This window comes from Centropristis striata, chromosome 6 (genome assembly GCF_030273125.1).
Source record: "Centropristis striata isolate RG_2023a ecotype Rhode Island chromosome 6, C.striata_1.0, whole genome shotgun sequence".
NCBI classification, from domain to species: domain Eukaryota; kingdom Metazoa; phylum Chordata; class Actinopteri; order Perciformes; family Serranidae; genus Centropristis; species Centropristis striata.
In genome coordinates this window covers 30,278,850-30,296,302 of record NC_081522.1, presented here as the reverse complement: position 1 = coordinate 30,296,302, position 17,453 = coordinate 30,278,850, and the positions used below count along the sequence as shown (strand labels likewise).

The 17,453-nt window shown below is 39.5% G+C and overlaps 1 protein-coding gene across 1 annotated transcript in view; it reads right to left on the bottom strand.

Annotated features, from left to right (window-relative positions):
• pard6a (par-6 family cell polarity regulator alpha) overlaps positions 1-13,738 on the bottom strand; it is a 31,096-nt gene extending 17,358 nt beyond the window's left edge. Inside the window, exons 1-2 of the mRNA XM_059335484.1 lie at positions 13,631-13,738; positions 6,777-6,999 (exon numbers count right to left, since the gene is read on the bottom strand). Coding sequence (XP_059191467.1) covers positions 6,777-6,999; positions 13,631-13,699 — 292 coding nt within the window. The 5' untranslated portion in view covers positions 13,700-13,738. The remainder of the gene's footprint in view (positions 1-6,776; positions 7,000-13,630) is intronic.
• Positions 13,739-17,453: the final 3,715 nt, after the last annotated feature.

The following is a 17,453-nucleotide window of genomic DNA, read 5'->3' as shown; positions in this document are numbered from 1 at the left end:
TTTAATGCCTAGTACAACTGAAGGTACATTTGTTTGGACAAATATAATGATAGATAACGATAGAAAACTATGGCTAGATATCAGAAACTAAATGAAACTCTTATGAGCTAACTTTGTATTTATCATTTTCGCTGTACCAGGCATTAAATGAACAATAAACTGAAGAAAACAAGGGTGGTCTAATAATTTTTTCCATGACTGTACATTACATTACATTACATGTCATTTAGCAGACACTTTTGTCCAAAGCGACTTACAATAAGTAAGTAACTGTAAGATGTAGAAGAACAACATTAGTAGCCGTTTTCACATTTCATCAGCACATTATAAAAGAAAGTCCTGGTGAGGTCAGTCCAGGTGGTATATCTGTGTGTGTGTGTGTGTGTGTGTGTGTGTGTGTGTGTGTGTGTGTGTTTTGCTGCCTGAGTCAGCAGAGTTTTTATTTCCTAGTTTAATCCAAGGTGTACCATTTTTCCTCTATGTCCTCATTTCCTTTTTTAAAGTTGGTTTAGAAAAGACCAGACACAAAATCTTCTTGATCACAAAGCCCCATGTTGCTCTACATATCTACAGGATTCTCACTAACAGTGACAGAGTGACAGTCGACTCATATAAACAGATCAAATGGTCGATTGCACATCAGCTTAATACGTCTAGTACATGAAATGTTTGTAGCTTCACAGCTCCTTTATAACCTTTATAATAAATAATGGTCACATCTCTCACCAGCGTCCATGCTCTATCTCACTCCCTCTTCTTTGCAGTTTCATAAAGCTGAAATTACATCCACTAACCACAAAATGATGTGATGGTGGGCCACCACGGAAACACTGTGCTGGTGTTACTGCACTTAACTGAAATTGTCATTTTATAGGCATTACCATCAGCACTTTTGTCATCTTTCTTTGCAAAATGAAGTGAAGTGAATGACTCCAATAGTAGAGGTGTGAATCAGCAGAGGCCCCACGATACGATTTTTTCCTGATACTTGAGTCACAATACGATATTATTGAGATTTTAAGCATTTTGCGATAGTATTGATTTACAATATATTGCGATTTAACTTTTTAACTGCATTTTGTGTCAACAAAATTCAATTCAATCAAGAATTGTTTTGTCAAATAAGAGAAACTTCTCAGTCTATTCATCTCACTTCAGTCTTATTTTTCTCCACAATGAGAGTCAAACCCACAGACTGACCAACAAAGTATTCAGTCAAACTGAACTGAACTGATATCAAACATTTTTTTTGGATGAAAAAAAGGCAACTTTGCATCGTTATTTTGACAGCTTCCTGACACGATATGACGCACATGGTGCCTATAGATTCCTTAGATCTTCTAGTTTCATATGATACCAGTATATATCCAGTATATTCCCAAAAATGAGCCCGCTACGACCTCTGGGGAAAAAAACGGCGAAAATGCTGCCGGATGCCGGCCGTCTGAGTGCTAGATATCGATACTTGGCATAATATTGCCACGCAAAATATTGTGATACTTTGCTGTATCCATTTTTCCCCCACCTCCAATATATATGCATGAATACACATGAATTTGACATTTTTGTTTTGCAACACACAACTGTCAGACCACACTGGCACGGATAAAAGGAACGGATAAGCTCCGAGGCATCCGGCTCTGACAAATCAGTCAATTTGAAACTGGTTCTCAATTCCCTTCGCCAGCTCCAGCAGTGCCAAAGCACCAAAAACAACATTTACTCTCTTCCCCATGTCACAAGTCCTACTGTATCAAATCTTTCCAATTTCACTCATTTTGCTCATTACATGAATTACTCTGATGGCAGGGCATCAAGACAGAAGGCAAAGAAAATCAGCTGCAGACTCTCCAGCTCTGTCTTCCTCTCTGCTTCCCTCCAATCCTGCATCTTGCTGCTTGTGTATAAATATTTGATTCCATCCTCCTCTCATTATGTTGTACACAGATATTTTCAGCCATCTATCGCCAGCTCTCCATCTACAACTTAGAGATTTCAGTCAGAGGACTGGGGGAGCTCTGCCGCTCACAGCTGGAACATTATATAAATACATTCCTATGCACATTTATAGACACAAGCGTGTCAGCAACTGTGGCAGTATTCTTTGTGTTTATTTGTGTATGTCTGTTGGTGTTATTCCTGGACAGTCACCTTCTGGTGAGAAGAAGATACCCCCCCAAACCCCCTTTTTCTTCATCCCATTCTCTTGATTCCTTCCTTGCTTCCACCTGCTCCTTTCCAATTTCTCTCTTTCTGATTCTTTCATTTCCTACACACACACACACACACACACACACACACACACACACACTCCTGTACTTCTATCTTTGTGAGGACCCTTCATCGACATTGACAGTCATACATTAGCCCCTTTCCCTTTCCTTAACCTTAACCATCATTTCTAAATGCCTCACCACAACACTTAACCTAACCTTTACCAAGTCTTAACCCTCAAACAGGCCTTTGACGAAGTGAGGACCGGCTGAAATGTCCTCACTTCGCAAAAATGTCCTCACTCTGTCGGTAAAAACATATTCCAGTCCTCAGTTCGTATGAAGTACAACACACACACACACACACACACACACACACACACACACATAGGTAAGCCAGCTTCTTTTTTATCAGACTCAAAGCTCATACTCTGTACCTTTCCCCAACAGGAAGCAGCATTAATCTGCCATTGGCTCACCTGCTAAGAAGTGTACTAACTAAAAATACTACACCAGCTACATCATTATGTCATGTATAATTTCACCAAACATTACTGGGTTAGTTCTGACAATACGTTAATGTTCACTACCACTGTCCTTGGTAATTATATATATTTTAGGTCAGGTGAAATGAATCTGCTGCTCTGGAGCTGCATGCGGCTGGATATTTTTTAACCTCACAATTCTACCAGAAAAACATCACCGTAGTACTCCTGCTGGACTGTTACCATGGTTACATCTGTACTAACACTGTGCGACTGTTACCAGAACTACCACTTGCAGAACTGTAACCATGGCAACCCCTGTAATACTAATAAAGGATGAGAGCGTTACCGGGGCTACCACTGCAGCACTGATGTAGACGGATGTAATTCACATACTGTAGCAGACACCAACCAACCTCCGCTTTGTAATCCTTTCAGACCTTTTTACATTGTGCACATCACACACACACACACACACACACACACACACACACACACACACACACACACACATACACATACACACACACACACACACACACACACACACACACACACACACACACACACACACACACAGAGTGGTGGCAGCAGTGAGTGGAGCTGATATGATTGATGAAGTCTTTTAGAGTAAGATAATCCCACTCAGTGGCTAATGGTTTACAACACCAGATGGGCTGCTATCACTCTCTCTCTCTCTCACACTCTCTCTCTCTTACACACATACAACACAGACAGAAATACAAACACGACCGCAAACAAAATCAAAGACAACCCATGTAAAAGGTCACAACAGAGAATAAAGGAAAGTAATATGAATTTAAGTAAAGAGTGAAATTAACCAAATTAACGGTTTTGATAAAGAGCTTCAGAGGATGTTGATGTTTTGTAAGCAGTCAGGTAGCTTTTACATCTACACATAAACACAGTATGAAAGCAAAATTTTGGATTTAAAAAAAGACTTTAGCAACGTTAATTGAGTGTGTTTCCAGCCCTTTGTTGAACAAAGAGCACCATCTAGTAAAGTAAAGTAAAGCAAAGTAAAGTAAAGTAAAGACAATGGTTCACAGAGCTTCGTTGTCCCTTCACTACTGATCAGTCATGTGAGTTAAATGTTATATCAGAACTTATTTGGAAAAAAAAATCCATTTCCTGTTAAGTGCATTAACTGGTTTTCCTAAAAGACAAAGGATTTATCGAATATTGGTGTCTTTATCAAGCTATGTCATGCCAATATTCAACAGAGAAGTCTATTGATGGAACCATGACTGATGTTTTTTGCATTTGTGAATAGTTTAAGATGTTAAAACTAAATGTAGAAAAACCTGATAAGTTTCAATAGATCATCTCCACAATATCAATCTGTTCATCTAGCCTGAACCTCCCCCCGACCCAGAGAGAAGCCCCTGCTGCATCACGTCCGCATGAGTCTCTCAGTTCACGTGGACTTGGTTTATAAACAGGATTACACTTCAGGGTTGAAAGATAAAGTGATTTGGTGAGTACATTTTTAGTTGGCTTACTCCAGTCCTAATCCTTACTAATGAGCTGCAGACTATTTTCTAATGCACAATGCAGATTATATTACGCCACTATTCCTAATGAACTTTTTTTTTCAAACTGGATTTAATGGACTTCTGAAACCTTTCTCCATTTTTTGTAAGCGTGTAGTGATTCTGCAAATGAATGGTAAGGTTTTGACCTCGATTTTCTTTTGGTGGTGGGTGAATGAAAATAAACAGGTAAAACATTTTCTGAGTTTTATTTAATCAACTACAAGAATACTAAAGAACACTCAGATAGATTCACTTTATCGTTTAACTTCACAAGTGAAATAAAGAGGCAATGTGTGACAGAGGCCATGGTAGTTTGTGGTTAGGGATGACAGAGTGGGCGGCGTCCTCGACAGCTGATGGTGGGATGTAAATAATAACAAAGACAGCACATGTAAACTCTGTCGGCAGATAATGTGGACTGAGACTCACTGCTAACAGTTTGATTTATGGGCTACAGATGCATTTCTTTAATGTGAGGGCCTGTTTACATGACGCCGATGACGTTTTTGGAACTTAAAATTGCTCCATTATTGCATTTCCATCTAATGGGTTGAAAGACAGCTTTGGACAAGACCTGGGAGCGCTACTAGAAAAAGAAACGTGCAAACTAAATCGAATTTCAAAGACTTTTGCGTCACCGTATGCAGATATCCCCCTAAAGACGCACGTCTAAACGCGGGATACAAAGTGAGAATGCAACACCACTTTTGAATTTTCTTTCCAGATCGTCTCCATCTAAACAGGGCCTTAATGTATCTGGGGCTACAGCCAACAAGATCTCCAACCGAAACACAAGACATTGTTTGTCAGTACAGATTGCCAAAAGGACCCATATGATCGTTTGACGGTTTGCAGTACAGAGCAGAGTGTTGTAAAAATAGTGCACACGTCATGATACATATACGTACAGTTCACGATTGTAAAAAAAAAAAAGGCTGCAGATTTGTTGAATTTAGGCTACAAAACCACTGATCTAGGTTCAGTTAAAAAACTTCCTGGTAAGGACGTTTGCATCAGATATGTCCGTGCAGACTCTACATTCACAAGTCTGCAACACAGCAGATGGAACAGTGGAATGAATGAATGTCCTCTTATACAGGATGTTAAAACCAGAGCATACATGTTGATTTCCTCTTGTTTTCTCCGTCCTCAGTCTCTTTGTCTTAAACATGTTACTTTCTCTAGCTCTCCTTTTTTCTCCCAGACCACTGAGTTAATCTGATTAAACTAGCAGCTGTCTGTGATTCTGTAGCAACAATAAAGGCCTGCTAAGCAGCAGATTAGCATCATTACATCATGAATTATGCAAGATACAGAGACACAGCAGGAGAAGGTGCACAGGGAGGCAACTGTGCATCATAATACATGCAATAATCAGTGGACTAACACATGATGGAAGAAATAAGCATGAGTAGAAGATAGGAAGAGAAGTTTATTTGTTTGATCCCAGCCAACAGAATCATCAGTCATTTGCAGGAAAACTCATTTGAGATGCTGCTAGCTTTTGGAAAGTAAATAACTGTCCCTGCTAACACAGTTATTTACCCAGCCAGTTGCAAACTACTTGACCTATTGGCCGTAACAAAGAGACTGGTCTCTGTTACAGGCTTAAATAGGGTCGGTATCGTCGCCATCTCACTTTTAGGAATATATTGGAGATACTTGTATCATATGAAACCATAAGAGCTAAGGAATTTATAGGCACCATGTGAGTCAGGGTATTGAAACAGTGCTGCAAAGTAAGGCTTTTCATATGCTTTTTATGTGACAAAGTGACATATTTGGGTTCAAGTGTCTTTAGCATATAGCTAAAATCATTGTAACTGTGCAGCGTTATTTCATATATTTCAAATAGCAGTCTTCCTACTAAAAAAACGCTAAATATCGATCAGCGGCCATGAATCAATATAATATTGTCATGCAAAATTTCAGGATACTATGCTGTATCTATTTTCCCCCACCTCTACTATATACTAGGCCTAGACCTAGTCTTGTTTCACCAAAAGCACCAACCAGTGGAAGACTGCCTTCATACTTTGTGTGGATAAGTTTGTCACAGCAAAGTCTGACAGCCGTAGAGTGAGGAGGTTGTGGCTGCATAACATAACATGCATGACATAACAGACGTGCCTCAGAAAGAAAAAAAAACTCAACACAGCCCACCCAGAGGGAGAACTGCACACCAACAGCTAACAGACAGGCAGAGAATCATCAGGTGGCGTTGTGTGTAAAGAATAAACGTGTTTGATGTGAAGAACAAGGACCTTCCCTGCAGCTGTGCACAGCCCCTGGCTCGCAAACAAACAAAAACACACACACTCACACACACAAACAGATCAACAGACAGTGCTTAAAAGCCAGGAGGGAGAGCCAACAGGTAGAGCAGACAATGAGCTCTGTGTTCTCTGAGTTGCAGTCAGTGGTTAAGAAGAAGAGCTGCAGGAGAGTTTCTGAAACCAACTTTCTCCAACCTGTTATTCTTTTTGATATATTTACTCTCTGTCCGTCCCTAACTGTCTTACCTCTCTTGGTTATAATAATGCGGAGCAGCGGATTGGCTGCTGAGACAGCTTTGTGGAAATTGTCGTCATTGTTGATCGGAAGGAGGTCCCCGTGGACGTCGGCGTATCCCAGCAGCACGTCAACGCCAGGGATGCGATGGATGGTTTGTAGGAGGCGGTAGAACTCCTGGAAGCCACCTGGACCGTTCCTTTTTAGAGCGAAGCGACGGTATTCTGCCTCGAACTGAAGAAGACAACGAAAACAAACATCAGAGGATGTTCCTGCTAACATATTTCTCAGTTTAGGCTGGACAATGACAGCTGAGACAAACTAGGTCACTAATGCTGCGTACAGTTTACAATTTCACTTAAAGGTCAAAATGCTTAAAGAAGAAAGGACTCATACAAAAATATGACACTGCAATAAAATTGTGTGGCGACGTTGTCATGTATCCTGGCTCAGAGCAGCACTCTGATACACCTGCTTTCAGGCTCTGTTTCACACATTTCACACCTAATAAGTAGAGATGGGGGAAAAAATCGATACAGCATAGTATCGCCATATTTTGTGTGGCAATATTATTGATTCATGGCCGCCAAGTACTGATATTTAGCATTCCGATGGCCAGTGGGCCCTCAGTATTTCCATTGGATGATATGAAACTATTAGATCTAAGGAATCTAGAGGAACCATGTGCCAGGATATCGGATCAGGAAGTTGTCGAAATAACGCTGCAAAGTTAGGCTTTTTTTATGTTTCATTAAAAAAAAAAATTCAGAGCAGTGAAGCCTAAAGTTGAGGAAAGTTTGAGAAAATGCTGCAGTTGTTGTCGTCCATACATGTTTGATATCAGTTCAGTTCAGTTTGACTGAATACTTTGTTGGTCAGTCTGTGGGTTTGACTCTCATTGTGCAGAATAAAAAGACTTAAGTGAGATGAATAGACTGAGAATTTTCTCTTATTTGACAAAACTATTTTTGGTTGAATTTAATTTTGTGGACACAAAATGCAGTTAAACAGTTAAATCACAATATATTGTATCGTAATACTCACCATATCCCAAAATGCTGAAAATCGTAATAATATCGTATCATGACTCAAGTATCAGGATAAAATCGTATCGAGGGGCCGATACGCTGAATCACACCTCTACTAATAAGAAGAAGCCATAATGTTATATGTGGTTATAGGTTCAAAGGCACAATGTGGATTTGTTCGTTGTGGTTTGTCAACTCAACATTGGCCCTCTTATCCACAGTTCAGCAACATCTAGTTACCCAGTGAGTTCAGGAGTCCTCAGTCTAGCTTGTCAATAGACATAATATTTGTGTCCAGACACGAGAATAAAGTGGAGCTTCCCAAGCTTAAGACTCAGATGACACTGATGGCTGCCAGGCCCCGCCCAGAAATGTCCAAACTGAAAATCCAGACAGAGGGGAGGGTCTCTGCAGATACAGACACACATCTGGTGGGTAAAAAGTGATGATTGAGAGTAATTATTTCTACTAAATCTAGCTAGTTAGGAAACCTAAACATTGTGCCTTAAAAGCATCAGTTTAGTCAAATGTTACTTTTTCTCTCTTACTGAGACTGTGGTATTTATTCTGGCTGATTTTATTCGTCTAAGTTTTGAACTTTATGTCTTCTGATTTCGTCCTCCATATTAGCCAGGTATAATGGAAGTGAACTGATTTCAATGTGTGTGGCTCACAGTATTGGAAAAGCATCTTTTTCTAGAGTTAGAGCCAAATAAATTGGAAACCGAAGGATAATCCACAGTCTGCACTGTCTATTTTTATGAGGACTATTTCCAACTGAAGAAATAATCCAAACTGACCATGGTGGATTCCATTCACCATCAAGCACTAAAGTAATAAATCTCAGAGAGGGATATAAAAGGTATCTAAAACCAATTGAGTAATTTAAGGAATTCGACACCCTTCCATCCATCCATTTTCATCTTCTGCTTATCCGGTGCTCCAGACGTCTCTCTGCCCAGACACAACGTCCAGCTCCTCCTGGGGGACCCCGGGGCGTTCCCAGGCCAGATGAGACACATTATCTCTCCTCCAGCGTGTTCTGGGTCCACCCTGGAGTCTCCCACCAGTTGGACGTGCTCGGCACACCTCAAATGGGAGACGCCCGGGAGGAGTCCTGACCAGTTGCCCAAACTACCTAAACTGGCTGCTTTCAATGCAAAGGAGCAGCGTCTCTACTCCGAGCTCCCTCCGGATGTCTGAGCTCCTCACCCAATCTCCAAGGCTGAGACAGGCACAGACACCCTACGATGAAACCTAACTTTCTTGTATTGAGAATCTCATCTTTTCGGTCACTACACAAAGCTCATGAACACTGAATCAGCAGAGGCCCCATGATATGATTTTTTTACCCCCCAATACTTGAGTCATGATACAATATTACTGTGCTTTTAAGCATTTTGCGATATAGTGAGTATTGCGATACAATATATTGCGATTTAACTGTTTAACTGCATTTTGTGTCCACAAAATTAAATTAAATCAAGAATTGTTTTGTCAAATAAGAGAAAATTCTCAGTCTATTCATCTCACTTCAGTCTTTTTATTTCTATTTATATCTATTCTATTTCTAAACAAAGTATTCAGTCAAACTGAACTGATAACAAACATGTATTGACGACAACAACTGCAGCATTTTATCAAACTTTCCTCAACTTTAACCTCAACTTTTTTAATGAAACATTAAAAAAGCCTAATTTTGCAGCATTATTTCGACAACTTCCCGACACGATATCCTCACGCACGTTAAAATATTGCCACGCAAAATAACGCGATACTATGCTGTATCTATTTCTTCCCCCACCTCTATCAAACATAGGTGAGGGTTGGACCAGATGGACCATGACGGTCTGGTAAAGCACAGGCATCACTGCTGACGCCACACCACCTTTCCAATTTAACATTAGCAACTTAATTTAGAGCAGAGCAGTATTTAAAGTACAGGTTTGAGTCAGGTGAATGTTGTATGTTGTATTATATCAAAGTAATTGATATTCATGACATTTTTAATAATTTCATATGGAAATGTCGACATAGTATCATTACATCTCTATGTATTAGATTCAAATCCCTATGCAATGGAGTAAATCCATTGCATAGGGAAATGAAATGAAATGTATAAGTCTTTCCTCTCTGGTTGAACATGTGTTAGAAAACACACTGCTGACTGAATTCTAAGGTGGCTAAACTATTCTCGACTCAATTCATCATATGCTTTGACATAGTTATGCTTACATTCATAATGTTACATGCAAAAATAACTTTAGTCCCAGTGAACATCTTTGCATGTCCTAAACACATTTTCTATCATCCCTGCAGTGTCCATAATCCTTTTTGTTATTGTCAGCTACCAGTGTCCATCTGGTAAGGCTGTGATGACGACGGGGGTTTGTGTTTAGATTGATAATAGGTTGTACAAAATGCATTGGCAACAGCAGAGGGCTGATCTACTTTTGATTTCACATCTTCGATGGCATACGTCACTGTCAGTCATATATACAGAGCGCATTTCAGCCCCGCCCCCACCTGAGGGAAAAAACAACCTATCGATCTCCGTTTCCTCTTGTATTGAAAGGAGCAAGCAGAAAAATGTCTAAAAGCTGCAATGTGGTGAAATGTACTACCAACCAGTTAAAGAACCAAAACTAATTTTTTTAAATCTGACAAACCAAAGAAAAACCAAACAAAAGATTGTGTTTTGCAGTAACACTGGCATTTTCAACTTCTCAATGCACCACTACACCCTTATATTTCCACATTATCTCCAGAGCTTAAACTCCATGTTCATGCAAACATCAAAAAGTCTGTCAGTTTGCACACTGCATGTGCCGGGTTCAGACTGCACTATATTAGCATTATAATAGTTAGGGTTGTAACGATACACTCAACTCACGATTCGATACAATACAGGGTTAACGATATGATTTTCTCACAATATTTTCACAATTACATTTTTAACAGAATGACATATGAGAATGAGTATAATGTGCAGTATCATAGTGGATAATAGCCGACGCGACGTCTTAGACGTCTCACGCAATCTCACGCAATCTCACAACAAAAAAAAAGACGATTCTTGAAGCCTCAGATGAGTCCACATATTTGATGTGTTTTTCTTTTTTCCGGTATCAGCAGCAGCTCACCAGAGAATGGCGGATGTTGCACCGAGCCTTGCCTGCTGTTGTCTCAGCGAAATGGGCTAATTGATCGGCGAACACACGCACGTATCGGCCGATGCCGATACAAGTAAAACCTCTCCCTCTAATTTCAACAGACAAAAAATACTGCGTGGAGACTGAAGTATAGCATGTAATAACTGTGATTAGACAGAGGCCTTTCGTGATGTTAGTGCACAAACATGCTCAGAATTGTTTTATGAGCAATTGTTGTTTTGGGTGGGGAGATGCATGCTGGTAATTAAAGCAATGGAAATACTTTAGTCTACTTAAATGGATTATTGTAGGGAAAGGCAGGTTTAAATAATTATGTAAATGGATTAGTATTTCTTTTGCCCAAACCTCATTGTGTTGGTGTGAACTTCTGTACACAAGTAAATAGAGCCTTTATAAATGCTACAATAGAACAGTCACAACCTCAGTCCCATGACAGCACAACTTGCTGCCTACCAGTGTGTAATAAAAAATCCTGTTTTTGTCCTAATATTTAAACTGTTACTCAGTGTACATATGACTGTGCACTGGAGAAATGCCGTTTTCACCAAAGTAGGGCAGGCTTCAATCACATCATTTCATTACTCAACTGAAACTAAACTTCAGTCTGAGACTTGATCTGAAAACACACAAAAAAAGTGAGCTATAAATTGGGGCCGCAGCAAGGTGTAGCATGATGTTACATACATGTGATTGATTCCAAAATATTTGATTCAGCCACAAGTCACTTAACTCCACCTGAGGAGTTAATCTGATCTGCAATCAGACTTATATAACTGAATAAATACAGGTATAATTAATTAATTGGCAAGCAATGACAATGATGACAGTTATGATGATAGTTATGTCTGCAAAAGTATTCTCGATGGCTGACTCAGATGGACAGAAACTAAGAAGAGTTCTCAAAAAGGGAGTATTGATTGTGCACATCATTTACAGTATTAGTAAAAACAGTGTGTTATGTTATTTTACACAACAATGCAGACACACACACACACACACACACACACACACACACACACCTACATAATGTCAGAATGATTTGAATAGCGCCACAGAAGAAGCGAAAAAATACACAGAATTGTTTCTTCTAAATGTCATCAGTCACTTTCACAGTATAAAACTAAATGTTTTCTTTTTGTCAGTAGATTCAAAGCATATGTGTCTGTGCCTTTATAAAAAAAAAAACTTCCAAGCTGGTTTTTACAACACTGTATTTGTCTGCTAGATGTGAAAATGTACCATATATTGATTATTTTACTTTGTGAGACTGAGACACAGAGACAAAGAGACACAGAGAAGATTGTACCAATTCATCTTTAACACACACATGACAGTGTGTGTGTGTGTGTGTAGCCCTGATTGTGTGCAGGTGAAGTAGGTATTATTGTGGAGGTAATTCTACATGTTGAAAGGTAACAATCTAAATCTGATCAATCAATCATTTGTTTGCATTACTCACTGAAATCTATAATTATTTTCACAATAAATGATGTCTGCATGACCTCTGAAAACTTAAATATAGATTTAGAATTGTGCAATATTAATTTCCAACTTAACCAAAAACAAATTATTCTCTTATTTCGACTTTTTTCTCGAACTACATAATGAAAAAAAAAAATCTTCCTCTCACTATTTTTTTCTTCTATCTGGCCCCAATCCTCTTCCATAGTAATCTGTCATATTGGAACACAGGGCTGGGCGATATATCGCTATAAAAGATATATCAATATATTTTTAAATGTGATATGGAATTAGACCAAATCGCATATTTCGATATAGTTCAAATTTGCACTGTGATCCTTGCTCCAGGCAAGCTGCAGCTTTTATTTTTTTATTCAAATCAAAGCTTTGATTTGAAAAAAGGCACTCCTGTTGTTATACAGTAGCCTATAATGTTTACTTAAATAAACACTTTCAATAAAACACATAAAACGTTTGACATGTCAGATTTGGCTTTGACTTTGACTTAACATTTGCTCTCACTTTGCGATAAAAATATCTGAATATACATAGTATATCAATATCAGCCTAAATATATCGGGATATGACTTTTGGTCCATATCACCCAGCCCTACTGGAACAACTTGTCTTTTAAACGTTATGAATAAGCTCCATTATTATGCAAAGTCCACATTTTCTGTCACATACGCCTGTCTCCACAATGAGTGTAGCATAACAGCTTTAATACAAATACTCTATAAAGTACAGTAACTACACATCACTAAAGGAGCCTACGCCAAATACTACACTACAGTATTAGCCCTAATGGGAAAAGTAATTGAACGGGAGAGACAGAGAGAAAAACGTTGGTAGAGAGGGAGAGATTGCGGATGCTAAATAGCAGAATCGGTGTTTCAACATAGCGACATAGGGGCGAAAAACGGCAGAATAACAGCGGAATGAGACGCTTGCAGTGTGACAGCAGGGGCAGCCAGGCCGCCTGTCAGCTGCACCCCGGTCGCTTTTTCATTGATACGGAATATTTGGCCTGAATTAGCAGCGTCGGTAACGGAGAGACATCACGTATCTTATCCGAGCCACAGCAGAAGGAAGGTTATGTCGGTGTTGTCAGTGCACCAGAGCGGCAGCTTTCAAACCAGAGACCGTAACCTCTCATTACCGCTTCACTTAAAAGCCAAACATCCCCATTAGCCCAGCACTCACTTTGCTCTTGACCTCCACCACGCTGTCGGTGAGTTTTAACGGCGTCCGGTGCTGCTGCTGTCTTGACATTCTGCTCCCCGGTTGGCTGCTCGGCTGAGGCACTGCGGATAAAACCATCCACCGGAATTACGGTTGTTGTTGTTTCCTCCTCTGGCCTCGGCTAAAACGGCCAAAAAAAAAAAAAAAATCAAAACATGAAGCAGGCGAATCGAGCTGAAGCGGTCATTTCAACTGACTGGGTATTTTTTTTTGTTTTCCTGCCGCATTGAGTGTAAAAAAAAAAAAAAAATAACAGCCAGGTCTCTCTCCGGTTTATGTCTCGTGCCGTCCGGTGTCAGCGCGCGCTGGTATCACGGACGTGGGGAGAAAAACAACACAAAAACAGCGCTCGCGACAGGTGGAGTCCGGTAAATCCAGTATGTGATGTGAGGTGTAACTCGTCCTCCTGCTCCAACCTGACGACACGGAGGACACACAGCAGAGGGGCGGGTCATAACACCACAACACTGCTGCTGCTGCTGTAATACTACGCCGCTATTAGGAGCATTACTATCACTCCGGTGCTACTGTTTACACGTGCATTGCTATTGTTTTTAGCCTTTCAGAGGTCCCAGGTCTCAGTTTAATGACGATAACCTGACCATGACTGAATTCAGCAATCCACATATTTCTCCTGTCATATTCCCATTCACACAGAGGAAAAGAGTAGGCTGCTATAGTAGTTCGTTCTAGCGGAAGTAGTGTGTGTGTGTGTGTGTGTGTGTGTGTGTGTGTGTGTGTGCGTGTGTGTGTGTGTGTGTGTGTGCAGCAAGCGCACCTACAGCTGTCACCACTGTAATCTTTTACAGTTCACACACAGTTCACTCTGTTGTCATAAACACTGTCCTTTTATATCTTAAATTAGTTTCAGGCAGGTGGAAATAGTATTTAGTAAAAGTAGCCTACTAATACCACAATGTGAAATGGCTCCACGACAAGAAAAAGTCCTGCATTCACAACTTACTGAAAATGGAATACAAAAGTATCAGCATTAAAATGAACTTAAAGTATCAAAAGTAAAAATATTTGTTATACAGAATGGACCCACTCAGATTGTTTTATTCTAAATATATTCTAAGATTATTTGTATTGATTCTTTTATGTAAGCAGCGTTTTCATTTTTTAAAGATAGAGCTCATTTAACTACTTAATATATTGTTATAAAATTTAATTTAAAATTTAATTTAATTTAATTTAAAAATTAGTAAATCACTGTGCAATTACTCCACTACAAGTAAAAGTCCTGCATTGAAAACTTACCGAAGTAAAAGTACAAAAGTATCAGCATCAAAATTTACTAAAGTTATCGCTCTGCAGAATGGACCCACTCAGATTGTCCAAATATATTATTGTATTATTATTTTTGTAAGTTTGTTATTTATGTAAGGTTTAATCTGCTGTTGTCAAGGTATAGGGCACATTTTAAACTACTTAATACACCTTTTTTGTGGTTTAATTGATAAAAAAATGTAAAGGTATCATGTTTTTATGTTATATCTTGACCAGAAAAGTAACTAAAGCTGGTAGCTAAATGTAGTTGAGTAAAAAGTATAATATTTGCCTCAAAATGTAGTGGAGTAGAAGTATAAAGTTACAGAAAAATGGTAAAACTCAAGTAAAGTACAAGTACCTCAAAATTGTACTTAATTGTACTTGGGTTAATGTACTTAGTTACTTTCCACCACTGTCCTGAGTTCATCTCCATACTTAACACAGCTAAGAGATAGAATTAGCCCCTATGTCTGTGTTTTTGTCAGTTTAATTGACCTTATCAGAAGGATCTCTGCCTCACCTCCTGAGAGCTGTTTTTGACAACAGAAATAGTAATCATTCCCACAGCAGCCTTTACAGTTCTCAGAGGTAACCAAAGGATCCATGCTGATATACACAGGATTAAGACCACAGACAACCTCTGCAATTATGGTGAATCACAGGAGCACAGCTAATACTATCCCCTGTGAATATATGGCTTTACTCAAGTGGCCTCTTCGACTAGCCTATAGTTACATCAATGCTATTCCCAGTGGTGTAACAGAGCTGTTATCTTCTAAAGACATGCAGGGTTGTGACACGTACATGCCATCGCCTGTGTCTTTAGGCTCATATTATGTCTGTGAGTTCTCTCAGATCTCTTCGGTGTGATAACAGAGATGCAAACTATCAGTCGGGACATTCACAGCTTTTGTTCTCCGAGCTCAAATATGATATGGCGAACAATACTCCACTGTTCTCTCTCAATCTGGTTTCTCCTTTTGGAGACATGGTGGAATATTTATCATAATTGATTGCACTAAAAAAACAAACCTCCCTCATTTCATCACATTGATGGAACCAGATCGTCATCAGATAACAATACATGTCAGACTAGAATTCAGTAAAGATGATTCACTGTGATGTGTGGAACTGATTTAGGACTGAACAAAGTTTCAGTCAGTTGTATGTGTGTTTTATCCAAGTTTTTCACCTTTCTTTTCCGTGTCCTGTTCAGTTTTTCCTCTCCCCCTCCTCCAGATTTATGCCCCGTGCTAACCCGTCCTAATCATTTTCAGTACCAGCCCGTACTGGGGCCAGTGTGTGTGTGTGTGTGTGTGTGTGTGTACCATGGCAGGACCCCTACATGCTTATGTAAGAGGCTGTAATTACCAACACGTAAGCTTCCAGATAAGGATGCATTCCGAAGAGGAGAGAGCAGAAAATGAAAATGTTTTAATTTATCAGAAACGTCTTCTATTGAACTCCCTCTTTCTCACTGCTCTGTCTGTCCATACCTCTTCTCTGCTTCCTTTTTTTACTCTCTTTTCCTTAACACTCTACCTTTCCTTCCCTTGCTCTTCTTTTCTCTCCCTCCTCCTGCTGCTCTCTCAGTGAAGGTGGAGTGCAGGAATGTGAGGAGAGTTGGAAAAGGGAGGACTTGGATTGACAGTATGATCTCATACAGCTAGCCAAAACTTTGATGCATGTACACATTATTGTGTGTGTGTGTGTGTGTGTGTGTGTGAGAGAGAGAGAACTAGTACTCCCTACATAATGAGGACCTGAACACATTTTTAAACAACAGAGTGGGGACATATTTGGAATATTAGGACATTGAGGGTTAAGACTTGGTTTTAAGGTTGAAAACTTATACATGTGATGCTTATACATGTGTGTGTGTGTGTGTGTGTGTGTGTGTGTGTGTGTGTGTGTGTGTGTGTGTGTGTGTGTGTGTGTGTGTGTGTGTGTACTAGTACTTCCCACATAGTGAGGACTGGAACAGACTTGGTTTTAAGGCTAAGGTTACAATAAGAAATAAGAAGTGTGTGCTTGTGTGTGTGTGTGTGTGTGTGTGTGTGGGCAAAATTAGAAATGACAGTGATGACAGTGATGATTCAGGTTCTTTATTGAGTCACTTGTGTTTAGTTGTCAGGCCTGTAGATTCCTCTGACAGCAGAACTTCTAGGAATCTTTCTCCTAATTATTGCCTATACTGTAAAAACATGTGGTTGCTCATTGTAATTTTGACCTGGTTCATACAAAATTGCAGATGAAATAGTTACTGACAAGTTTGAAAGAGAACATTAACAGTAGTGTCTGTCAACCATATATATATATATATATATATATATATATATACACACACACACACACAAACTGGTGTAGTGAGAGACCTACGGCTCTTCTGTTTGGAGTTTGCATGCTGTCCCCCATGTCAGCGTGGCTTCCTCCCACAGTCCAAAGACATGCACTTAGGTTTAATTGGTGACTCTAAATTGTCTGTAGGTGTAAATGAGAGTATGAATGGTTG